Source organism: Struthio camelus, chromosome 14, assembly GCF_040807025.1.
Source record: "Struthio camelus isolate bStrCam1 chromosome 14, bStrCam1.hap1, whole genome shotgun sequence".
NCBI classification, from domain to species: Eukaryota; Metazoa; Chordata; class Aves; order Struthioniformes; family Struthionidae; genus Struthio; species Struthio camelus.
The window spans coordinates 3,319,515-3,345,451 of record NC_090955.1 but is presented as its reverse complement, the minus strand read 5'-3'; the positions used below and the strand labels follow the sequence as shown (position 1 = coordinate 3,345,451).

The 25,937-nt window shown below is 43.7% G+C and overlaps 1 protein-coding gene across 4 annotated transcripts in view; it reads left to right on the top strand.

Moving 5' to 3' along the window:
* Window positions 1-25,937, top strand: part of LOC104153249 (contactin-4) — a 382,470-nt gene that overhangs the window by 286,513 nt on the left and 70,020 nt on the right. For all 4 annotated transcript variants that reach the window (XM_068907166.1, XM_068907164.1, XM_009689042.2 and 1 more), the window contains 5 exons: window positions 4,749-4,952; window positions 11,632-11,734; window positions 12,860-13,044; window positions 22,456-22,592; window positions 24,204-24,333. In XM_068907166.1, the coding sequence (XP_068763267.1) occupies window positions 4,749-4,952; window positions 11,632-11,734; window positions 12,860-13,044; window positions 22,456-22,592; window positions 24,204-24,333 (759 nt within the window). The remainder of the gene's footprint in view (window positions 1-4,748; window positions 4,953-11,631; window positions 11,735-12,859; window positions 13,045-22,455; window positions 22,593-24,203; window positions 24,334-25,937) is intronic.

Here is a 25,937-nt window from a genome sequence, read left to right as displayed (position 1 = left end):
CTTTATGGAAAAGAGTTTAAAAAAGAGAATCAAGAAAAGAGTTTCTTGTTCTTTAAGGCAAAGACAAGGTGAAGACAAAATAGCATGCGTGTGACAAAAAAATACCAGCGAATACTACTTTGGCAAATCATATGGTGCAGTTTTAATAATTACTCAGAGCAGAATTTCTGTTCATTTTTCAGTAACATTTTTTCACAATCTGGTATCATTTAAGGTTCAAAATTTACGATGTTTTAGCTATGTTTCTTGTCTTCAGCAGAAAGTATTCTGGGAATTGAACTTGGGACTTCACTACTTTAGTAGAGTTTAACATCAAATACTGCAGACAAATGAAGGAATCTGAGCGTGGCAATCCGAACCCGGGAGGGCTGCCTACTCTGCCAAGCAAACATACAGGCACAAGCCGTGCGAGAAGGCGGAGCGGCGAAAGCCGCGCGCCGCGGGTCTCTTGTTCTGCGCCGTGTTGAACGAGGCCGTTGGCGTCTGGCGCGCGCGCTGCCGCTCTGCCCTCGGCGCCCGGCCCGGACCCCAGCGCCTCTCCAGAGCAGCCCCCTCCAAGCCCTGCATCCTGCGGCAGGAGGCGGAGGTTCGTCCGTTGCGAAGCCTCTGAGAAAATTCCACCTTGGGAAGAAAGCGGATTGGCTGGACTATGATTAGGAAATTTAAAACGTATGTCTTGAACTCCAAAATCTATATTCGAGTGGTTTAATTAATCGACCTTTTTTTAATTGCTAGCATTGATGGCAATTGCTCTGCTCTAAATTTTGCTCAACGATGACATTTATTTAGCCGTGCAGTAGTGGCAGAGGCCTTGGGTTCTGATTTTAACCGCGAAGTAACAGTTAACGTATTCTTCGTATGTGTTTGTGGTTAGCGTACCTGCTCCTGAGACTGGGAGGTAGCCCAGGCTTCACGGAGGTCATTGCGATGCCCGGGGCAGCAAGCAGCGCGGCAGAGTTTCTGAAGGCGGTAAAAGCAGTGAGGAAAGGGGCTGCTGCCTCCACGTGCTGCTGCCATGCAGATCTCGGTGAGGTCTACAGCTTCACAAAGAGCAACCCGAGGGGACGGCGGGCTGCGAGTGGGGCCCTGCTGTCGGAGGTTTCCGAGATGGATGTGCTGGGATTGGCGGGTCTGCTGCCGTGAACCGTCTGTCCTCTTCTGCAGATTGCGAATCCAGAGGCAGAAATATTAATGGGAAATGCGCCATCCTCTCTCCATTTGACCGAACTTCTGGAAAGCCTCTGCTGGGGGGCAGGGGAGGGAATGTGGTGTAAAGGTTAGCGCCAATCACTGCAACATGTTTTTATCTGCCAGGGTGCAGTGAACTTCCCTGGCTTAGTGTGATTAGCGATCTTAGTGTGATTTACAGCTCCAGATGTCCTTGCCCTTCTTCTCAACCAAAGCTGAATCGAGCTTCCATTATCGGCACAACGTGCCCCCCGCCTTTACCTTCCCTGCTCTCTGTGTGAGCTTGACTTTTCCGTAGGCTCTCTTGCAGTATGTGAATGATGGGACAGAGTTTAACACGCTGTTCCCGATTCATTGCTCCGGACACGGAGAAATTCCTACTATCTTGTCTATGGAAACTTGCGTTCTTTTGGCAAAAAGACATGTTTTCCTTCTTCTGGCAGTGAACGTGCCATGACTGTGCCGAGAGTGGGGGTGTTGCAAGTATCCACCTGTGTGTAACCCATCAGCAGTCTCCAGGATTTGGAGAGACGAAGGCAGCTCTTCATGTAGTCATTGTGGGTTTAATGTCTTCCATCTGGTAATGGTGTGAGCGGTTCCATAACACAGGGTGCAGAGACTACATGTGAATCCCGTACCAAACGTTTACGAGTGACTTCTTTATCCTCCTGTTCTTGCTGATACGCCTTACAGACGTGAAGATTTGCTACCCAAGAGTCTTCATCTCGTTCTGAGCTATCAGGAAAATCCAGACCAAAAGAGCAATGAAGTGGGGTGTAGAAGTGTAAGGTGCAGCTGGGCTGCGGGTGACAAGCCAGATTCTTTGCTGTCGTCAGTGGGATTGCCGCAGCTGGTGGCGTTTATGCTTGTTTTTACGAATTGCAAATGTGGCTCAGAGATCTGCAGACAGCGTTCTGCGTTTGAGACACCTAGCTGAATGTCCTTTAAAGGGGAAATTAAAAGCATTGTAAATTAAGTAAAACTACTTGAAAAGGGACCCAAATTTAAAAGTAGTTTGTAATACGCCCCTCAAGGTTATATAGTTTAATGCATAATTAGAGAACCATAAATAGTTTTGTTACTGTTCATTCTTTGCACTGGAAGACTCCTTGTCTGTATCTTCTGTAAGCCTTTCAGTCACTCCAAGTCACCAAAAGCTGTCTCTGGCAGTATTTTAAGCGTCTGTTTACACAGTTGTTACAAATTGCCTATGGGATGTGAACTGTCTATCACTTACAGAGCAATTAGTATGTGAAACCTTATCAAAAGAAATCCGTCAAGTTTGAAAAGCCATAAATATTGCACTAAGATCTCTAAGGAAATCAAAGTGAGAACGATTCAGTATTTATTTACGTGTTGCTACACAAGCAAACATGCTTCCAGATATTCCAGTCTGCTTTATTTCTTGTACTTTGCATTTCATAAGTCCCATGACAGAGAGAGAATTACCCGGTTGTTTTAAATATATAGCACTGATGGACCGTTCTGTAACGTTTAAGGCTGTGTATTTCAGGCAGTTGTGTCTTTGTGGACAGTTACTTGTTAACAGTGAAAGGAAAGCAGAGTTGTTTAACATCAGCTCTTTAATATGTTGAAGATTTTGATCTGCAGTTCCTCGGTGGTGGGTAGCCAAAATTAGTATAATCTGAAGATGACTTTGGGGGAGGTTTTGAGGTTTTGCATTCTAAAAATTGGGCCCCTTTAGTTCTGCCTGGCTTGGAGCCTTCTGTGTGGAAGAATCCCCGATCACCAGCTTTCCGTGCTCTCCCTGATCCGACTTCCTTAGCATTGCACGACTTCGCGTTTGCCTTATGTTCTCTTGTGACGTGCGTACCCGAGGTTTCTAACCTAGTACTCAACTCGAATGGCACAAGTATTCAAAACTTTTCAATATGATGTACTATGATGACAAGACTGGAAAGCCTGTTTTAAAAATGAAGACAGAGGAGCTGACAAAGCAGAGTTTGCACAGAGCTCTTGATTGCTCTCACCAGCAAAGAGGCAAGAGCTCTTTAAGCTGAAGGCATCATGAGCTCAGAAACGCAGATGTAAACTGATAATGAAAATATTTAACCTGGAAATTAGAGGGTTCTTAACAATTAAAGTAATACAAACTTGCAGTAGAAAAGTAGGAGCCAAAAAGCTTGCTGCTTCTGAAATACGTTTATTAGTGACACTATGCAAGCCAATGCCTCAGATGGGGAAGGATGGGGTAGGGCAGGGGCTGACGATCCAGAAAATCCCTTCTGGTGCTGTGTTTTTGTGAAGGAAGGTGCGGTTAGTTCACCGTTCCACAGTCAAGGCAAAATGCAGTGGCACTGCAGAGTTTGGGGGATTTTGGTGGAAACTTGCTGTGTGAAGATGAACTCGCATGAAAACGCCTCTGTGCATTCCAGAGCAGTAATGGTTATTTGCCTGCTGCTGGATGCTTCTGGAGAAGCAAGTTAATTGTTCACCAAGAGTAAATTAAAAAAAAAAAAAAAATTAACTACTTGCACGAAATAATAAGCCAGCTGAGAAGTGCTACCTTGTTTGCTCTGAGTATCCTCTTGACATCAGCATGAGGTTACTTATAATTACATGCACATGTGTAAATATGATGATTAGATATTCCCACATAAACATAATTATCATATCTTACTAAAAGTCTAAGCAGGCATTTTATAATTCTGTTGTTAAAAATAAATAAATAAAGGCCAACAATCTGCATTCAGCCTCTTATATGTGTAAACAGAGGAACATGAGGGCAGAATATATTTTCAGAAGTACCTAATGGTAGTTGAGGTCAATTACAGTTATGACTCATTAGAGTATTTAACTATGAATATCCTTTTTAGGATAATTAGTTTTCCGTTAGAAAACTCCAGCAATCTTTACTCACTGCAGTTCTTCAAGCGTTTTCAGTGTGTTTGGGCATTAGTCTTAGGCAAATATAATAGGGTTATATTACATTAACCTCACTTATAAACTCGGCAACCACTTGCAGCATGTCTCTCTCCATCATTTTTTATTGCTCAAATAACTTCCAAAGATGTGTTATAAAACACAGAATATTATCTAATTAATCACAGAGAAGATTACAGCTACTTAATTTAGTGTTCAGTTTTTTGCTGTTTCAGAAATTCCAAGGGGATAAAGCGCGTAGCGTTTGATAACATGGCTTGGCAGATCCTCCTCCAAACTGTCTTCAAAGGAGGAAAAAAAAAGGGATAAAAAAATGTCAGGAAGGTTGAAAGGTTCATGACAGAAAGGTGAGATTCCTATAAAATTAATTTTCTGGATTGGAAAAACTTTAAGGAGCAACGGAAGTGTTGATCCACGTGCAGGCTCCGAAGTGCTGTGCTGGGAAATCTGTTTATAGCCATAATGATGGGAACTTGCAGAACGTAAGCCCTTTTAGCATTTTGTGGGCTGTGACGTACCTGATTTGCCTAACCTAAGGAAACAGAAAAAATCGGTTTCAGAGTTTCAGTGTGACTTGGGCTGCGGCCGTCCCGTGCTCTGCAGCGCGCAGCTACGCACACGCTGGCTCTAACGCCGTTCGCACCCTGTGCTTGCAGAGCTGCTTTACGCGTGGATCTTCAACGAGTACCCGTCGTTTGTACATCAGGATAATCGTCGCTTCGTTTCGCAAGAGACTGGGAATTTGTACATCGCCAAGGTGGAGGCTTCGGACGTGGGCAACTACACGTGCGTGGTGACGAACGCGGTGACGAACAGCCGGGTGCTGGGCCCCCCGACACCCCTCGTCCTCAGGAACGACGGTAGGTTCAGCGGCTCGGGATGCGGGCTGGCCTGGGAGAGTTCGCTTGGTCCTTAACCAGCCGTTGCGCAAAAATTAAGAAAGGGACTAAAATATTTCTGTTCAGAGTTCACAAAGATTGAGTGAGAACTGGAGACCTCTAATTCAGCTGTGGCTCACAGTCATGGACGCTGGTGTGTTTATTGATGCCAGAGTGAAAGTTGCTGCACCGCTGGCAATAACAGTGCAATAACAGGCAATAATTATTAAAGAAAAACCTGAGGACACTTGACCAAAGACAGGAAATAAAACAGATTTTAGAGTTTGGATATACTGTAGTTTTGCTCATTTTATGCAACCCAAAAGTGAACTAAAGCACTTTGTTGTTTCGGTAACTATTAGCACAGGCTGTATTTCCCAGCAGAATTAATGCTATTTTTAGTAGTCTGGAATAATACAAAAAAGTGGAAAGAAACCAAAAGAGGATTTCTAAATGTGTACAGAGAGTTGATTTGTATCATAGTCATTTTTGAGTAGATAAGGAAAATAAATTTGCATGTTAATTTGCAGTGTCTGTTTAAAGGATAACATTTAGGACATTTGTTCCAGAAATAGAAATGCATTATTAGAGCATCATCTAGAAGAAGATCCATTGTCACCTAGCGGTGTTTTACAAAAGTTCCTCACTTGTAAAATATGGGTTCATTGCTGCCAGCCTCCTGCGTATAGCAGTCCCCTTCGTGTTAACACGATTCCCACTGACAGCGAACGTAGAGGATTGTGAGCAACGAGAAGGTGTCCAGATTGGGCTGAGAGGAGTGAAGACGACCACTTTTCCATGTGCCAGCTCTGTTCTCATTTCTATACCGGAGACTACATTTCAGTAAACACAGTGTCAGTAGTTTAAGCGACAGTAGATTTGGCCTTGTGAGCCTAGAATAAAAGAAACGAAAGAAAAAGGGGAACATTTAAATTCATACTGTATTAATGTTTTCAGTGTTGAAGAAGAAATATTTTGAAGTATTAAATTAACAGTACTTTCATGCAAACCTTACCTAGCTGGAAGCGCTTCCATTTATCACAACCAAGCTGGACAGGTGCTCGCGTTTCCGAAGCGGAGGGTTACGTTGGGACGACGACCAGTCAGCCCTTCCAGCGACGAAGCGCGTTGCCGAGGGCTTCCCGCAGCGCGGCATGCCTCTGCCCGCGCTCCGCTTTCCTTGCGGCCACCCGGTGCCGTCCTGAGAGGTTTGGCAGGGATGCTCCCCGCTCTTTGGATGTGTGCTCGGCTGTTTTTTGCAGATCCGAACCTTTAATTGAACCTCAGAGGGGCTCTGGCATGCATCTGTGAGTTAAGCAGGAAGGGTGCTGTAGTATCTGCTGCACCAAAGGTGGCTACGCTCCAGACTTGACCATGTGCTACATGAGTCTTTTAAACTAGGCTTGCCCTAATATCGCATGCAAACTTTGCTTCAAAAAATTTCTACATCTCGATTTTTCATCTACCTAGAGCAACCCTGTAAAATCTGAGTGTAACACGCTGTCATGCATGTGAGAAGTTAGATGTGTTGTTCCAGAAGTGTGAACAACAAAAGTGAGGAAGAGGCAAAGCACATAGTGTTTCCACTGGCAGATGGGTCGTGTTTGTCTTTTGAATGAACACTTGACATGTCCAGTATATCTTAATCTGTATGACATACTATTTTCTTTACAACACTTTATCCTTAAATTAACTGACTGAGAAGCTAGCTCATCAACAATTAATGTTCCCGTTCAATTTAATTTCAATTAAAGTGTTAAATGGAAGGAAATTCATAACATACCTCTCCCACCGAATTTAAGCACGCCCAGTTGTGCCTCTTCCAGCTGCCGCAGCGTGTGGACGCCGGTGGCAGCGGGGCAGGTTCCCAGCCGGGGCGGTGAAGGGCTCCGCAGCCCGAAAGCGCAGCGCCGCCCCGACGGAGACCCCGTGCCGCCCCCGGGAGCTTTTCGGGGTGCGGAGCGCAGCCTGCCGCCTGCGGCGGGGCCGTGCCCTCGGGGCAGCCGGCGGGCTGCGTTTGCCGGCTTTGCAGGACTGAGTTCTCTTCTAGGAGAGTCCTGGGCGGGGAGAGGGCTTGCATTTCTATTTAAACTTGTGGCAACAATTTTTCTAGATGCAGTCATGAATCATTTAGATTTTTAACGTTGAATATCTTGCCATCTTTGTCACAGGTTTACTTGCCTATAATCATTCTGAAAAAATATCCTTTTTTTTTTTTTTTTAAAGCACTGCTTCCTTCAAAATGCCAGCCCCTCGAGCTGTAATTTGTGAAAGGAGAAGATACAGGTGTACAGAATGAAATCCGATTCCTCAGACACATTGCATTCCCCCCCTGTGCCTTTTATGCCTCTCTCTGGCTTGTTTTTGGTTGCGAGGCTCCAGAGTTATAGATCTCCTGATGTTATTTGTAGTGGCTTTTTGCAACCGATAGTACATTCTCTTGTTGACAGAAATCAAGTTTCCTTTCCTGTTGCTGTGCTGTGGAAACAGAAGGTGCCTCTTATCCCATTACTTATCCCCAGACAGCTTTTTCTCCTTGGGGACATAAATCTCAGAGGGGGTTATAGGAACAGTGGCAGGAGCAGACTGTGCTGAGACAGCTGGCTTGGTCAATATTAGCCCAAGCGCTCTGTTTCTGCAGACAGAGGTTATCTGATGATGATAAATATGGTGTGCAATGTACATTATGTGCTAGGAAAAAGATGTTTCTCCTCCGTCCGTCTTAAAAATCCCCTCCCACAAATGCATTGAACCTGGCCCCATTTAAATATTTTCCTGTCTGCAGCTGGCTGGATGGTAAGTATGTTTGTAAAGCGCTGGCTAGATGCTTTGCCTGGGAAAGATTTAAGCACAATACTCGCAGGAGTGCAGCGGTCCTTGAAACTGCGTGTTTGCTGTTTGGGATTTGTCCTCTCGAGACGTGCACGCGTCTTCCATCACAAGGCTCCGGGAATTACTCCCAGGTGAAGGCATTGTGCTGGGAAGAGATTAGAGTTATAGTCTATTCAGCTATGGAAAACATCTTTCAGCCTCTTAAAAGAATGGATTAGTGCTCTGTCAGAAGCCAAGACACGCTCTCCTGTATTTTATTCTCACTGTCTCACAGCAGCGGTATAAATTCTCCGCATTTGCATGGGTTTCCCGCAGAAGCCTCTTTCCTTGTCCTCTCCCTCGTCACGTCACAGAAATGCTTAAGTATGAAAGGAAAAAAAGGTGCTTTGAGTTACGGTTTTCTGGATTTCCAAAGGGATTGGGGTTGGTTTCAGCTGAGATCGCACGTTCTGGTCTGAGCGGAGTTAGGAGCCGGCTGGTACTTGCCACTACAGAAAACTGGCACTCGGAGCTATATGGGATTTTCCTGCTGGGAAGTACAAGAAATCATTAAATATATATGAATCCTAAGGGAAAGAGTGATCCTGCTCCTAAGATCACTACCGTTAGGTCCCTCGGGAGCCAGGTGGGCGATACGGAGATCACGGCCTGAGTGACTTGCCTCCGGAAAGGGGCCTGGGGGGACGCGGTCCCCCGGGACGAGCGAAATGCCTGCGCCAAAGCGCGGCGCGAGCCCGGCCCCGAGCACCCAGCGCCAGCCGGGAGCACCCGGGGCTCTCGGGCAGCTGCTTTGCAGCGCCTCACTTCTCTTTAGAGAGCACTTTAGATTTTTACATCAAATTAAAACAGTAATAGTAGGAAATAGACTTGGAATAAAAGTGCCATCAGCACCAGCTCTGTGGGGCAATTAAACTTTAACATTTTGCAGGTGCTGTCAGGAAAGGCGTTATCATCTCCTCAGACAAATTTGTTTGCTTCACGATTCCTAGGACTTTCATCCAAAACCCCTGTTTTTAAGCCTTGAAATTGGGAAACAAATATGAAAGCCTCTAAGCTGCAAACACGTAGAGCAGCTAATGTGTCATGCCACTGGAAGCGTTCTCCAAGCTGCAGACACTATTTTAGTCTTCTGTTTTCTCCCTCGTTCTTTCCACCTGCGCTAGTAAGTCATATGCTAAATCACCTAGGAGCAGCGGGAGAAATAAGGACTGTCTGCGAGCCAGTGGTCTTGGATTCAGCGTAGAGGTGCCTCAGCTGCACTTGGGTTTTTCCTATGAAGCGAAGAAGAGAGGGCTTGCAGCTTCCCCTCTGTATGTATGTAGGCAGGTTATAATGTCACTTTTCTGGGTACAGCTCCTGATTTTTAAGTGGTTGGCAATTGTAATAATGCTAGTGAAAAAGCTGTTGGATTTCCTAGCTGGGAGAGAAAGCGAATTTCCAGAGCCACAGGAGTGTGGGTAGGACAGTGACGGCCATATCCAATTTCCGGCAGCGTCAGGCAGCCTGCGTTTGGTTTGGCTTTTTGTCACCTCTGGGAGGAGAGGTTTCCCGTACCAGCCCCAGGCAGAAAATGGGAAATGAATAAAGAGAGGGAAGGCAAAAAAACAGTATTTCCTGCCTCCCATTCCTCACTCCTGTCTCCTAATCTATTGGGTACATGAAGTATTAATAATACATTTTGCCTTAATTTCCTAAACAGCCCGTTAGTGTCAAACAGTACTTTACAGCCTACTTTTCATGGGGGAACTGAGGCTTTGCTTTAGGACTGGAAAGTGAGCGAGAATTGTGACTTTTTCCCTCCTCATTCTCGTTGCTTTAGCTTTTTAGGGACCGTTTTACACCACGTGGTCCAGCTGGGCTCTGCTAGTTGGCGGCGAGGCGGGAGCCCCGTGACTCATGGGGACGTGTCTGCCCATCAAGGGCGGCGAGCCTGGCGCCCTGCCGGGTCTGCCCTCGGCGCTGCGAGGGGCCATGACGCTGTCCTCCACTGTCACCTGTTTTGTGTCTTATTTGTTTTGCTTGCTCAGTTGTGGCTTCTGCAGCTCGGCCTTGGTGTGCCGGTTCCAGCGTAGTTTCTCTAAGCGCGTCTCCACTGAGCATTTGAAAGCATCTTCCAAAGGAAGTAAATGGACTAAATCTGGTCAGACTTTTATGGGAAGTCCCCCCTACACTCAAAAGCTCTTTCTCTCTCAAATTTGTGGTCCTCATTGCAGACCATGGGAATACTGCTTTGGGAAAAGGTCTTAGGAAATGTTAATATCAGCGAAACAACGCTGCTGTTCCCGAGCGTTCACACACGCAGCCTTGTTCGTGGAAACAGCTGGAGCTATTTCTTGTGTTGGTTGAAGCTCTCCCAGTAAACAGTCAGCACAAAGTCCGGAGGAATCTAGTCGAGATTGCTAAGATGTGGCAAGTCACAAAGCAGGTGAACAGAGAGGATTGTCTATTACCATGATGGCACCTGGAACTAGCAGCCCTTGCAGACTGCAGCGTTAACGTGCACAGAGCTAACGAGTATTGTTACTTGTATTATGTTACCCATAATTCTTTTTTGCATAATATCGACGTGCTAGGTTGCTGACTGATGAGGTTCCTGGGATACGTGCTTGCCAGCACATGTGTGTATGGAGAGAGAGCGTTCATATCCTTAATGAATGTTTTTCATTTCAATGAGGGATTTTTGTGCAGCAACTGCTCTGTATGGAGTGTAGCAGCAATGCTTATTTGAAAGAAATGTGTTGAAGAACAATGATGTAACCGCTTATTGCACCAGAACAGGTAATACAGAGGTCAGCAAGTAAAGACAGATCTGATGTAAGCCTCATACTGAGCGTTTTTAGCTGTAAAACTCTTACTGTGAAAAAGTAAAGCAAAAAGGCTTTTCATGCTACCTCTAAACCTGAAAATCATGCAGTGCTTTTTGGAAAGCAGTGAGAGAAACAAAGCAACATTGCAGCCATAGGCTGCTATAAACACACCTAATTTGCTGGTAGGGCCTGAATATCTCTGTGAACTCATGCTGTCTGATTTGTATACGTGTGCATACTGATAGCATTCATCTGGTTTGGTCCAGCACTGCTCCCGCTTCCAGACCAGCAGTGCTGCATCCTCTGGCAGCAGCCTGGGAGCTTGTCGCGTTTCCCTCCGCTTGGCAAGCATCCAGGAAGCACTACGTAGTTAAGATTTAAACTGCACTCATCAATTAGCTGATAATCACTATTGGTGAAATTATATGTACCGATTTTAAGACAGTACAGCGACTAGAAATGTAGCAATTTATCATGAGTTTAATGGCCTTTTTATGTGCACAGTTTTTTAAACACAATTTCATAAAGAGACTGCCACAAAACATGATTTACTAGGGCAGTGAAAGATAAAGAAATTAGCCAAAGAGTGTATGATCTCTGAGCATCTAAATCTTTGAAGTTAATAGAAACCTTGATTAGCTCCAGTGCTTTTAAAACTTTTTCTAATGGCTATTTGTTCTGCGTTTCATTTTCTAAAAGGGGGTGAACCTGCCTTAATTATCGCTTTCCGTATTTTACAGCTTACCTGCAAAAATGTTAAATATTCAAAAGCAAAAAGAAACAAAGCCATGAAGAAATTTTAATCTTTGGCAGATGGTGTGGAGTGGTGGTTCAAATTTTCCCCTGGCAATAAATGGGGAAAGAGCTCACAGTACACGGCTGTTAGAGACAGGCTGTGTTTTAAATGAATGGATTAATTGGGCAAGCAATGACGTCTAGAACAGCTCTGCATTAGTGCAGGAACACTTGTGAATTTATTGCAAAAATTCAGCCAAGCTTTAGCATCTATTTTATGTTCACAGGGGTGATGGGAGAGTATGAGCCAAAAATAGAAGTACAGTTCCCGGAAACGGTTCCCTCTGCAAAAGGAACAACAGTGAAACTGGAGTGCTTTGCCTTGGGAAAGTAAGTTTTTGATCCATTATTATTACTTAAGCTCGCTCAGTGTTATAGTGCTATGTTGCAGGGTTCACTGGATTCACTAATCATTCACGTTACTTGGCAAGCGCTATTTTCTTCTAGCGTTCATCACAGAGAAAGGACTTGGGGAGTGGGGACTTTGCTCACCAAAAATTTAAACTCCCAAGGAGGAGATGCAACTTACTTTGTAAAGATGTGTCTGTGTGTCTTCTGTCCTGAGGCAACACTTAAAACATGTCTCTTGTTACTGGAGTAATATTTGCAACACTGCCAAGATGAACATACAGGACTGGGAGGAAAATGGCCTTCTTACCACAGCAGCTACCAAACCTCAACTTTGTGGAAACAGCATGTTTATAATATAGGGTCTCTTGCTTTTAGGAGCCTGTGTGAGTGAGGCACCACTGATACAAATATATATTTAAATTTTAAACGTGCCACCCACAATAGAATTGCCCTGGCCGTTGGGCAGAGACTTTAGACTGACCGTGTCTTCATCATCCTCAAACATGAAACAGAATTAAGTTGATCGGACGAGTGAGTATCAGGATAAGACCCTGAGCTGTGACCCAAATTGGTTCCTATTGTATCTCACTTCAGATAAGGCCAAGCTCAAGGATACAGAGGAACAAATTAGCCTTCTCTCACTTCCAAAGGAAAATATGAGAAGCATAAAGTTGCAAGCTGTCGTTTGATTATCAGGTGAGAGGATCGAGATAAAAGCAGCGAAGCGTTTCTGAAAGCGTTTCAGAGGAGGGTACCACCTCCTGCGTGGTGCCACACACAACTGTTTGCATGGGAGGTCTCCCTTGAGTCCCCATTTCTCAGGCATCACGAAAGGCTGACTATTGTCAACAGGATCCTTTTTCTCTTAAGTAGTAGTTGAAGTTATTTTTGCTGCTGGACAAAGATTACAGTCCAGATTTCCAAATGAAAGCACAATTTGTCTAGAGACTGAGTTTGTCGTTTGCAGGATGGATTCAGTGGATCCAAGTCTGCTTGTCACTGGAAGCTGTTTTCTACTTTTCTAAGCATGAGCTAGAGCTAATAGCCAGTAAAAGGGCACAGCTTTTACTATGACTCTTATTTTGCCGTATTCTTCTCATTTAGCCCAGTTCCTACTATTAGCTGGAGGAGAGCAGATGGGAAACAAATACCCAGAAAAGCCAGGAGACACAGATCAAGTGGAGTTCTTGAAATCCCCAATTTTCAGCAAGAAGATGCTGGACTCTATGAGTGTGTAGCTGAAAATGTGAGAGGGAAAAACGTGGCACGAGGACAGCTGACATTTTATGGTAAGCAGACTGCCTCCTTTCAGAGGGTTTTATAGCATGAAATGCAATATGCAGTAAATATTTTGTGAGAAAGTCATTTTGGGGGATATTTTTAAAATTACTTTCTTTACAAACAGTACTTCTCAAAAAGGGTGTAATTTGAAATAAAGCCTGAGTAGTGCATATTGATTGAGACTCAGATCTGTTGGAAAACAAAAATATGTCGCTGGAAGGACATTGGCATGGTAACGTGCAGAAAGCATTAGCTTATGCGCCTTTCACTAGCAGCAAATGTAAAACTGGCTCTTCTGGTGAAGCATTTTGGTGGTTGCAGCTTGTGATTTATTAGGTATGTGTTGCCCCACACTACAGGTATAATTTCCAGCTTGTGTTAATAAATGGTAGTTGCTTATACTGACTCAGGACTGCTTTCAAGAGGGGTCGGTGGTAATTGTTGCACAGCCTGAAGAAGTCGGGATTTAACCTGCAGAATCCTTTCCGCCTAAAGACTCTGCAACTGCTCCCGGGAGAATCAAATCACAGGCATTGATCCAAGCACAATATAAATGTAAAATTTCAGCTTCATAGGCCTTCTCTTTTAAGTTTGTGTCGGTGCCTCTAAATCCTAATAGAAGTCTCTGCTCATCCACAATCTTCTATTGGAAACAGCCCCATCTTTCAAATCGTATTAGCTTGTAGGAAAGGAATTGAGCTTATTGGAGCAAAGTTTGAGCTGTTCTGAGTTACTATAGCTTTACTGGTGTAGGAGGGTGAGCAAGAGTCAAACAAAAAGTTTCCTTAGAGGTAAAGATGGGCTGTTGGTTTGGTATATAGTTTCAATTTGATAATTTTTTGGAAAGAAGGTGGCTACGAATTACACACTCACCCCACATCGTGTCTACAAAGACCTCCCCACAATCATAAAAACATTTGTTTTGTTGCTACCACGTTATCGTCGTCAGGAGCATAACAGAATGTCGTTCTTTATTGAACATATGGAGAGAAATTCAGTGTTTCCTCTGCCAAAAATGCCCCTGAGGGCCTAGCTTCTGTCAGCTGGGAAGATTGGGTTGAACTCCAGAGATAGGAAGAATGTTTTTTGATTTATAGTAAAGTTGCTACAGAAAAAGAGTTTCAGCACACTCTTCACACAATTGGTTTGAATATGGTGAGCAAAGTAACCCCCCTCCCAAAAGTATAGAGAGAGACATTCTCAAATTGAAAACCTTTCTAAAGAACATATTTCGTTTAGAAATGTCGTGAGGTTTTTGATTTTCCATTTCAAAAGAACAATTTTTTCTTTAAAAGTGAACTAAAATATGAAATGTGAGAAGAACATTAAAAAGGGTTAAATAAGAAAAACAGAGTGAAATCTTTTATGTTTAGGAGAGAATTTGGGGTTGATACAAAATATTTTCCCTTTTTTTTAATTAAAAGAATTGCAGATTTTTGTTTCTCTCCATCACAAACTGCATATTTGTCCTAATTTTTCCCATGCGGAAACGAAATGAAATGATTCATCGGTTGTACAGTTCTGTTCAACCCACGACCAAACTTGCCTTCTTCACAAAGCAGCAAATCAAGTCTTTGCTATACTACTATCAGAGCAAGTATTGGATTATAAACTAAATAACACAATGAATTTACCATTCTGGATCCCATTGCTAGAGGACAGCAGTTCACGCACAAGAGCTACTAGTGTGACTTTTGCCAATTTTCACACGCACAGGTAATTTCAGCAAAGACGCTAAGGATTTTATGGAAAGAATAGTGAGTATTTGTAATATTGGGAACGATCTTTACATCCGCTTTTCCTCATGTAAGCAGAGGACTTCTTTATCCAGAGCTTTTAGCCTGTGACCTGTGCTAATTAATGTTTTTAAAGATAATAGATTAAAATAGTGTCCTCATTGCTGTTACTTTGAAAATGCTGAGTTCCCAGTCCATAGGTATCTAGTTTTCAGGGATAGCTTGCGTTTGGCAAGCACTTAGTATTGAAAATGGATTGTTTTTTAAAAAACTTGCTTTCTGAAACTAGACTCGAGTTTCACGCAGCACTGAAAATTTCTAGGGAAAGTAGCGTCCTATGAACATTTTATACGAAGAGTTCAGACTGAATGAAGGTGTTTACCTTTAATCATTTTTCTTTTTTAAAGCTGAGAAACGCTATATCTCTACTGAAATATAACTGTAATGTTGGCGAGGCTTTCCAAGTTGTTTTTAGGGGGCCGGGGGTTCACGTCCCGAGAAAGGAACGCTCCGGAGTACTTGATGTGGAAAATCAGACCTGTCGCTTACTTGCAGCATTGCTCCGTGAAATCTCTATCGCAATGCGTGCCCTGGAGATTACAATCTGCCTCTAACAGTGTTACTCTTTTAAACTGAGTTATCTGCCTCTATGCATAGTATAAAAAAAGAAGAAGAAAAAGAAAATGAAATTCAAATTTGCCTGCTTGCTGCAGATAACCCAGCCATACCTCTGTTGTCAGCTTCTTCCAGTGCTCCTGGAGGTTGTCAGGAAAGGTTGACTTTTGTTGTATTTCATTCTTGTATCAGTGTTTATTTTTTTCCTCTGTTAGCATATCAGTGACATTAAAGTTGTTTGATGTTCTCATTGCAGCAAGAAAGGTTAATTAAATGTGAGAGATCTGTTCTTCCTCCATTTGCTCTGCCTCGAGCCCCTACGAGAGGCTGCGCTTCCTTGTCTCCCAGAAGCACATGTTGCGGGTGCCGTGTTGATGGATGGTCCTACGTGATAGAAAACGTGTTAATGTTAATACATTTACAGTGACTAATACCCTTTTTCTTGATTTTTGTTGTAACTCTAAATGGGATATTACTTGTTTCTCTGTCGTAAGAGTCTCTTGCCGCCTGCCGTTCCTAGCCAGGATCGTGTGTCTGAAATTAGCCCCTGACGAGCAGCAAATGGGGAAGCCACCTCTTCTTTTTCACTCTCGGTTAGCAACCATAGTGCGCGTGGCGCTGCGGCCCGGCCTTCGCAGCTCGCTGCCCGGGGGCCGGGTGCTCTCCCGCGCGAGGCCGCAGACACCCGCTTTGCGGAGGAAGGGGAGGGCGCCGGCGGGAGCCTGCCCGGCGCGGGGCTGCTTCAAGTTCGTGCTTTTTCACTGCGCGTGGAAGTGAGGGGCCGCCAAGCTGGCCGCCGTGCGTTTTGATGCGCAGCGTTTCAGAAGCCCTCGCGTTGACCTGATTCTATTGTTCATCTGGCTGCTCGTAAATTTAAAACTTTATAACCCTACACGAGGCAAAGATTTATACCCTGAGCAAAAAAAGCCCACCATTTTTTGGCAGTAATGCAGTAAACAAGATTAGCTTTCCGAGCTAATTTCAAAAAAGAAATGCTTTTTCTTTCATGAAAGCAGCATCGAGGAGATGGGTGCGCGTTGTCCCTGGAGGTGCTGTTTCACTGGTGCTGAGTTGAGAAACCCTTCTCCAAGCTGCCATTTTAGTTAAACCCTCCTTTGTCAGCCAGTTCCAAGCCGAAGGTGACGTCCTGAGCGCGGGACGAGAGGCGCTGGGCAGACGCACGAGCCCAGCAGGCTCGTAAGGCCGGGCAGCAGCTGTTGACGGCCTTTCCTGCCGGGGCAGGAGCCTCGTATCGCTCTGCGCCCGGCTGCCGCTGCCTGGCCCGCTTCTCCAGTGCCGGGTGTCGCTCAGCGCCGCCGTGCCACCGTACAAACCTGTTGCTCTCTGGGCCTGCCTTTTTAACGCACGTGTATTTTTCTGCGCAGAGCAGCCACTTCCGTGTGCCTTTCTGTACGGAAACATCACACGATGCCGGCGCGGACCCTGGTGCTGGCTCGGGGTGGCTCGGTCCGTCAGCTTCTCCTGCGCCCGCGTGGTCCCCGCCAAGCCCCTTTCTCACAAACTCGATGAGGAGAAGATTACAGTTAAAATGATTTCTGGAAGTGTCAGCATAGCAGCGTCTGTATTAGCAGAGAGACAGGCTTGTTTATAACTAATTACAATTCTTTGCAGCGTTTTGTAAAATATTCAGCAGAATCCAGTTAGGCAGCTGCACCATTTTTCAGACTAAACATGTTTCAAATCGAGGTCCCACCGGTATTTTATCCAGCCTCTTGATTTTACAGTGAAGAGAGTCCCACTTTCGTCAGTGGGCCTGCTTTTTATGTGAGCTAAAGCTTTATGCCGCTCTGTAGACCAGCATAAAACAACCTGAAATGTAAATCATATTATGCTTTTTATTATTGTTAGAGGTATAAAAATGAGATTTGCATAAGTGAAAATCAGGGAGTAGTATGTCTCTGCTCCATTTATGCCTCAGATCACAAACCGTTTGCTGAAAATTTAAAAACACTTGAAACAAAATGAGCCACTGGGCTGATAAAAATTACAAGAAAATTAACATAAATAGTACAAGTATATAATATTATTAACTATAATTTACATACCTCACTAGGAAATCCAGTTTGCTACCTGTTATGTAGATATACCGGCAATCAAGTTCTTTCCTTCGAGCATCTCCATTGTAATTTTATTTAACGTTCTCAAATGTTGTGTTGTTTCCGAATATTGTGCCAATTTAACTCTTGGTTAACCACCACTTAGACACTTGGCAGCAGCCAAATGCATCATTTCGTGAAGTGGAGTTTGGGTTTGGGAGCAATCGTTCCAGCACCCTCTCGGTTGGCTACGTTCCCCCTTGGGGAAAATAACTGAGAATTTCGTAATTCTTGCCAGTGGATTGTGTGTTTTCTCAGACTTCAGCGCAGGAGAGAGTAACTCGAAGCTTTGAATAATTTGCTGCCCGAGGTGATGGTCTTGCATCAAGAACAGGTTTCTGCATAGAGAGCAGGCATTTTTCTCCCCCTCCTTCCCCTTTCCAAGGGATATCTGGAAAACTGCGCATATAAAGAAAGCAGTTTTTGAATGGATCAGAAAACGTGCTCCAATTATTATCATTTTACCTTGTAAAAATAGCTCTTTGTCAGGAGGAGCAAAAATAGAAATAGACCTGAAGCGTGAAGGCTGCTCACAAGCCACGCCACGTGTTCCTTACGCCCCGGAGCATCAGGGACTACAAAAAAGCCACGTCCCTGAGGGCTGCTGCTCACGGGTGGGCCTGGAGCGCTCCCGGCCTTGGTCCCTGATCTAAAGGGGGAGAAAGGCATGTAGTGGTCAGAATAGTTTATGGAACAGGAGATAAGTAAGAGGAAGGGACCATTTGAGGTGGTTATATCAGTTGGAGTAAGTCCTTCATATTCTCTTTTGTTTCTTTTCCTCTGATTTGTGGCATTTTAGTCACAGCCGGAGCCCCCAGGCGGGCTCCCTATGGTCGGTGCCCTAGAAAAGCAGCAACGAGACCCCTCGCCAGCGTGGCAGTATTTGGTGAGCTTCCCAAAGACGCAGACGCGGGAAGGCAGGTCATCTCGAAGCGGCAGGCAAGCAAATGACTTTGGGGGAGGGTTTGCACAGCTTCGCGCGCTGCATGGATTTCACATAGTTCTTGACTGGCAGCAGAGGTCAGGAGACAGGGATTAAGAGGAGGAAAGGAGGAGAAGGGAGACGGTGATAACTTTGCATTCCTGCGATCATTAGGACTGCTAACGAATTAGGGACGTATGGGTTGTGTTTACAGAAGCTACAGCCCCGTTTGGACCGGGATGATGTGTGCACTTGTCTGCGCAAGCTTTATACGCTGGCTGCATTCTTTAGTTTTAGTTACTCGTGTATTTTTCCCATCTGTTTTGCTTATTTCTTCTGTCTGGCTTTCTGATCTGTAGGTTTTTTTGGTCCCAGGCTCAATCTCAGCATCTTTAGAGTAGGTATAGTGACGGATGGTCATTCAGCCTTTCTCTACCATTAATGATGGATTACACAGCCTGCACTAGGTCAGCTGCTATAAATTGGCTTAGGAGCACTGAAATCAATAGATACCAACTAAGAATTGGATTCTGTATATGTATTAGTACCTCATTTGCTTTAGTCTTTTTGGCTGTTCTGAATTCACAGAGGAATACAAAGATATAGATTTATTACTGTTTTATTTCTCACATTGCTCCCATAATTCTTTGTTTTGGTTACTTATTTCTGATGTGATGCATCATCATTGGCTGTGTCATTTCATTTTCAAATGCCTTTTAGGACGTGGTTTCTGGTCCAGCTTTCCAGTGCCTGCTTTTGCCTTTCAGTTTATTACAGCATGTACAGGCACATTCTAGACTTTTTTTCTTTTAGAAGTAAGGGTATATTTGGGCATATTTTCTTAATTATCTGGTCTAAGGTGCCCCACTATGCATTTGTGAAGACTGGGAGGTGGTAAAAGGTAAAAAGATTTTTTTCTAACCTGGGCCATCATTTTTCTTCTATCCACCTGAGTATGGATTCAAGACTGCTCTCATGAACTAGGATAAATATTTCTTTCTTTAAAAATATCCATGTATAAGTGTCATCGTTACGTTTTTAAGCTCTTTCTTCCCCTTTGTACTTTTAGCATATGAATTCTTTTGCAACTGAGATGAATTCTTAATGAATTTCTCTGTATTTTTCTTTCTTTACAACCACGTTTTTTCCTTCATGATGTTTCCAACCAAAGCCAGTAATATCAAAGTACACCCTATAGGGCCAAAATGTTTCCAGTCCCATCACATGAAAGATTTCCTGTTTTCTCAGCACCACTGTAGTAGTACTACAGGGCTTTTTCTAGAAGAACATTACCAGTCACAAATTAGACCTCATCATTATATTGAACAATGTAGCTATACCCGAAAATGTTGCAGCATAGAGCTGGTTTCATATCCTTATTTTCATTCTTTTAATTATCCTGCTTGAAATCTTGTGTCACATTACCCTGCTTTGGTAGGATCCCCAATGGGAGGCTGTCAAATTTCATTATGTTATGGCAGCTCTCATTTGGTGGCTCAGACATATTTGCTACATGAACCAGCCCTTGTGTATTGCTCAAGATTAAGTCAAGAGCGTGCCTGGTATTGTCGAAAATGAACTGTTCAAAGGAGAGGTTGACCTAATTAGAAATGCCTCCCAAAGAGAAGCAAAGAGCTGAGGTAGGTTACTGGGAAACGATGGGCTCTGCCAGTTTTCGGGGGGATTTATTCGTGACCTATTACGCTTTTTCCGTGGGGTGTCTGTGTCATAAATAGCTTTAGGATAGAAAGTTTACGCAGTTGGAAAAGCCGGAACGGATGAACAGTGACGTGTGCTTCAAGGCTGCAGCTGGCAGGTGCTGCCCAGAAGATGGAGCTGGATAGCACGGAGGGCACCTGAGAGCGCGTCCCGCAGCGCCGGCACCGTTACTTAGGCTTGGTCTCACATCTCTAACCTGCAAACCATCACAGAAAGACTGGTCAGGAACCGCCGGTCTTGCTGGGCTGAGTAAGAAGTTCCCGTAGTTGGGAAGTCTGATTGCTGAAAATAAGGAGAAATACTGAATTTTCCTTCCCCTATAAGTGAGAGGACCTTTTTTTTTCCGCATAAGTCATATGCTGTAGAGCCCACTGTGCCTTCTCTGTTTCTTTTTTCTTTACAGGTTTTGTCTGAATTTTTTTTTTGTTTTTATGAGCATCTTGTTTTTGTGGGGAATCAGTAAACCACTCAGTACTGCAAAAAGGAAAGTGGAACAGTGATTTCCTAGAGCTCCTTTACCTTTATTTTAAAATCATAAGACTCTCTTCAAAATTATGAGTCAGAAGTTGTTGGAACAGTAAACGTGTAGACTCTTGAGTGATTTGCACATGTCCTTGAGCTGCGGGGCCTGTTGCAGTTGAGGAAGGAGAGTCCCGGTTCAATGCAATTGTTCAGGTTCTTATTCCAAATGACAAATTGACTTTCATCTTGCTACATTTAAACACTTTTCTTTTCATATCTCTTTAGATTCGGATAATAAACAAGCTTAAAATATTACAGGGTCAGGAGGGACAGTCAGAGAAGTAAACACTGCCCGCCTCTCCTGTTCAGCTACTTCTTTAGCTTCTGCATTGTCGTTATGCTGTTTGCCTTGTTGCTTTTTTTGCGAGTCCCTTGGAGTATTTCTTGTGGCATATTTAAGACTCTGTGCAAAATTCTTTAGCTTTCGTCTATGCTTTGTTGTTTATAGGCACTGTGAGAAGGGAAGTATTCAGTGTGGTAGATGTGGGATTAAGTGCACAGCTGCCATACCCTGAACAGAGTTTTAAAAGGCACCCAGCTCTTACAGTGTATATCCACAGGACCACGTAATGACAGGCATACCAATATTTTAGTTGCAGCCATGCCAAATTTATGTTCAAGTTACCATTTTAGTACAATATTGTTAAAATTTATCCTTTCAGGCCTTTTTTGGCTCCTCTCCCTATCCAGAGCAGATATATAAATTTGTTTTCCTTATTTGAGTTCTCTTAAATGTGTTTTATCTGATTATATGGGGAAAATGTTAGCCAGGTTCTTGGAGACCTCTGCTGGTAATATCTTTCTACTAAGTCTCTCAGATTTTCTTATCTCAAAATATGGCAAACGACTATTAAAAAGCCAGAAACCCACTCTCTTTTAGTGGGACTTCTGAGAAGTATTGTAGATAAATCTGGACTGATGAGGTTTGTGAAGATATTATAACCACTCAGGGTTTTGTGTGGTCTTCAAAAACACATGGCAGTTTTAGTTGAGATTTGCTCTGCACATGGAGCCTGACTAAGCTTCAGCTGTGTCTTTGGAAAAAAAAAAAAACTGGTAAAAATACACGAACCACAACTAAAAATGTAATCACCTAAGTGCCTGAAAACTACTGATGCTAGTTTTCACCAAAATCTTCTCAAAATGTAACTACAGCATCTGCCTGCTTTTTGACATTCCAGGCTTGGTCAGTGTCATTAGCACAATTACTGACTCCAGAGACTTCCCTTACATATGGCAATACGTTGTAGATCTGGCCGTAAACTAGAAAGACTGAGAGGGTATGATGTTGACCTGAAATAGTGCATGTAACCAAACAGTCCAAAGTTCTTACCATAACCTTAATTTCAATGCAGAGATAGCTTTAAATTACAGTTTTTGAAACTGGATCCTAAAGTTTAGAGCTTTGAGGTCTAGCTTCTTTAGGCCCTGCACAAGAAAATCTCTCTGTTTGAAGAGTCAGAGGTCTAGCAGCGCCATTTGTTCCCCGGGGCAGCACAGGAACGAGTGCGTGCTTTGCTACGATGGTGATCTGACTCTTGAGTTTCTGAAACTGCTGGTTATCGTTAGTTAAAGTTGGGAGAGCAGGTTGTAATTTTGCACATATTGCACACATTTTGGACTCACAGGAAAGAAAAAAAAAAGGCTCTCCAGAGTTATTAAACATGTTATTAAATCCAGCTCTGCGAAATGTGCTAATAAAGAAGGACACGGCCATTTCATGGCACCTGTGGAGAGGGCGCGCTTGTTTACCGACATGAGGCTTTATTCATTGCTTCTGCCTTGCAGCTCAGCCCAACTGGGTTCAGAAAATCAGCGACGCTCACGTGGCGATAGAGGAAACGGTGGTGTGGGAGTGCAGAGCGAGCGGGCGCCCGAAGCCCTCGTACAGCTGGCTGAAGGACGGCGAGGCCCTGCTGCCCCAGGTAGGTGCGCTGGGAAGCCCGCGGGGAGGGGGCGAGCCACAAGCCACGAGCTCTGCACACGCTCCAGTGCTCTGCCAGCTTTCTCTTTCTTTTTTTATTGCTTTTGAAATAGAAATGCAAATTATCACGGTGCTCTCAAATCCTTCCCCCCACTCTGTAGCTGATTTCTTGTCGTGCTAGGTGAGTGCCTTTGTATGGCATCGAGCTCCTGGACTGGAGAAAAAATGTCCCTTCTTTTCTTGTGGGCAGGCTTGGCTTCAGGAGAGCTTTGGTTAAGGACAAATAGGAGGTACAGCAGCTGTACCTTTAAAGTTCCTCCCTGAAATGAAGGATTGACAATACCGATCTCGTAGTGGAGAGACCCTCAAGAAAAAGAGGGAATGGCTGAGTGGGACTCTGGAGCCCGAGGCCATAAAATGATTGCCCTGAATTCATTTTTTCCGTTTACAATTTTCAGGTGAACTTCAGCTGTTAATGAAACCTTAGCACTGCTGCTAGTCCCTAGCAGAGCTGCCATTCCTCTTGCTCAGCCGTGTCCCTGTACGGGCAGCCAGCAACGCGGCCTGCCATTAGCAGTGACATGAAGAGCTGCCTACAGATTAATGATGCGTAGAAGTAGGGGGAAAGCACACCCTCACACCTCCCTGCTTTCCCTTCGGGCTTTCACTAGAGGGGAATCGCTGAGTCCCATGATCACTTCCATTATAATGCCGAACTAAAACGAATTACTAAAGCATTGTTTTCAAGGTAGCCTGCATTTTTTCCCTTCACTTAGCGTGAAGGAACATGGCTGCCTAGATTTGATCAAACCCGCATAAAGATTGCACAAACATTAAATTTCCACCCTACAGCCAAGTAGAAAGCCAATAGCTCTTTTTATATATATATATATATTTTTTTTTTTTTAATGGTGAAACTCCTGGGGAGGGAGGGAACACTTTGCTGTACTTATTAAAATTGATAACATGAGTTCCATGTCCTTAGGCTGACAAATGATACCATGGTCTTTTGTTCCACACACTAATCATACTTGCTTCATGCTGGTCACTAGCAGATGGTCTTCTACTTAAATCACGTTAGTGGCAGATATGAAGTAAAGGATCATTAAATTATTAAATCTATATTATTTTCTGCAACAAACTGCAGTAGATTTTAAATATTTCCTTCTGGACCAGCTTACTGCCATTCTTAGTAGCCTCCATGGCCATATATGCTAATAATACCGCTGTTCTACGTGGTTTGAAGAATAGGGTTTGGCTGTGATACACCACCATAGAACAAAAGTGCATTTTTAGATTCAAGCTTATCTACTTGAAAGGGATATTAATCTAAATGGTTGGGGTGTTAAATCAATGAGAACTCAAGGAAAAGGCCTCCAATTTAAATTGCATTTACCAACTACTGTATTGTTTTTCCATTTAGTATCTAACCTGACATAAATTCAGTTGACAGACAAATAGATTGTAGCATGCAAATTCCTCATATTACTGCTCCTTTTTTTTTTATTTTTGATCAACCATGATATAAAATATGACATAACTCCTGCTGGGTGTATGTTCCAAGGAGGGGGTCTCCTTGCCTGCTTATTTATTTTGTTCTACTGTTTTACAGGGGAGAATTCAGATAGAGCAGGGATCACTTACAATTACAAACGTGAGCTTGTCAGATGCCGGCATGTATCAGTGTGTAGCAGAAAACAGACATGGCATCATTTTTGCCAGTGCAGAACTGAGCGTCATAGGTAAGTCTTCTTCCCTGAATACTGCGAACTTTCCAAAGCCAGCAACGCCTTAACCGAAACTGGTTTTGCCAAACGTCAAGAAGTGCTGTTGAGAATCTTTTACAAGTTGTTGTTTTGAAGTAGTGCATAAAATGGAAACTTGACAAAGTGAGCATGTAGAGAATATATTATTTTACCTCATCCCATCTTCTCATATTCATCCAGGTAACTGAACAACGAGAGTTGGCAAGTTCGCACATCTCTTGCCGGTTAGAAATATGTTATGGAGAAACCTGAGCATTGTCCCGTTTCAAAAACATGTTGGACAGTAGCTGCCTGCTTACTGGCTACAGACACTGACTGTCTTGAGGAAATGTCGAAAAACCTCCTGTTTGAATAGACTTTTCACCATTCAGATGACAATCATAACACTTCAATCCCAAACCCTCACCAAGAAAACAACTTCTGCCCCATCTGCTTTGTTTATGCATACTCTACTTATTCCAGTTAATATCAGGAAAAGCTCCTTTGAACTGAGAAGAGTCCTAGAAGTACGTAATTGGTTACAATAAGAATCAGGTTTAAAGTGATATACAGAAGATCTGTCTCACAATGAGAGGAAAATTCAAGTCTCCAGACTCCCATTTTGTTCTAAATTAGCAAGCTGTCTTCCCTGTTTTCTTCAACAAAACCTAATGGGGAACTAACTAACTGAGAAGGCTCAGGGGGAATCTTATCCATATGTATAAATACCTGATGGGGAGCGTAAAAACGACAGAGCCAGACTCTTCTCAGTGGTGCCCAGCAAGAGGGCAAGAGGCAATGGGGGCACAAACTGAAACACAAGAAATTCCACTTGAACATAAGACAACTTTTTTTTTTTTTTTTTTTTTACCATGAGTACTGGAACAGGTTGCCCAGAGAGGTTGTGGCATCTCCATCCTCGGAGATACTCAACACCCGTCTGGACACGGTCCTGGGCAGCCTGCTCTAGCTGCCCCTGCTTGAGCAGGTGTTTGCACCAGACAATCTCCAGAGGTCCCTGCCCAGCTCAGCTGTTTGGTGATTCGGTCGCTTACTCTCAGATGTTGCTCTTAGAGCTCTTCTATAAGTAACAGACCTGGAGCCAATACAGATGTTTGTCAGAATGCACACACAGTTTCAAAGGGCTAAATACAGCTTGTGATTAAGCGGTGTTGATTTAGTTGTTTGCAAAAAGAATGTTCAATAACATCGCTCCCCGTTTTATCCTGAAGAAGAAAGCATGAGGTATTTTTGAATTATGGTGTTTTCAATAACAGTCATTTCTGTCAACAGCAATAGATGCCTGCATAGAAAAAAAAATCATTTGAAAAATTATCACTGTTGCTGCTCAAGAGAAGTGTAATAATGTTCAATAAATTAGGCTTCACAGTGCTAAGATTTATTGGGTGTGTTACTGCATAAAAGAAATCCAAATAAACCCACTGATGGGTTCAGTGTCTGTTCAAAACCCCTATAAAAATAAGTCTTTGTTAGAAAGGCAGATCTTCTCATCAGGTAAAGGTTTTGTGCTTGTTACAGTGGGTACTGCTCGCACTTCCCTGAGCCCCGCAGTGCCCTGGGGCCCCTCTGGGCCATCAGTG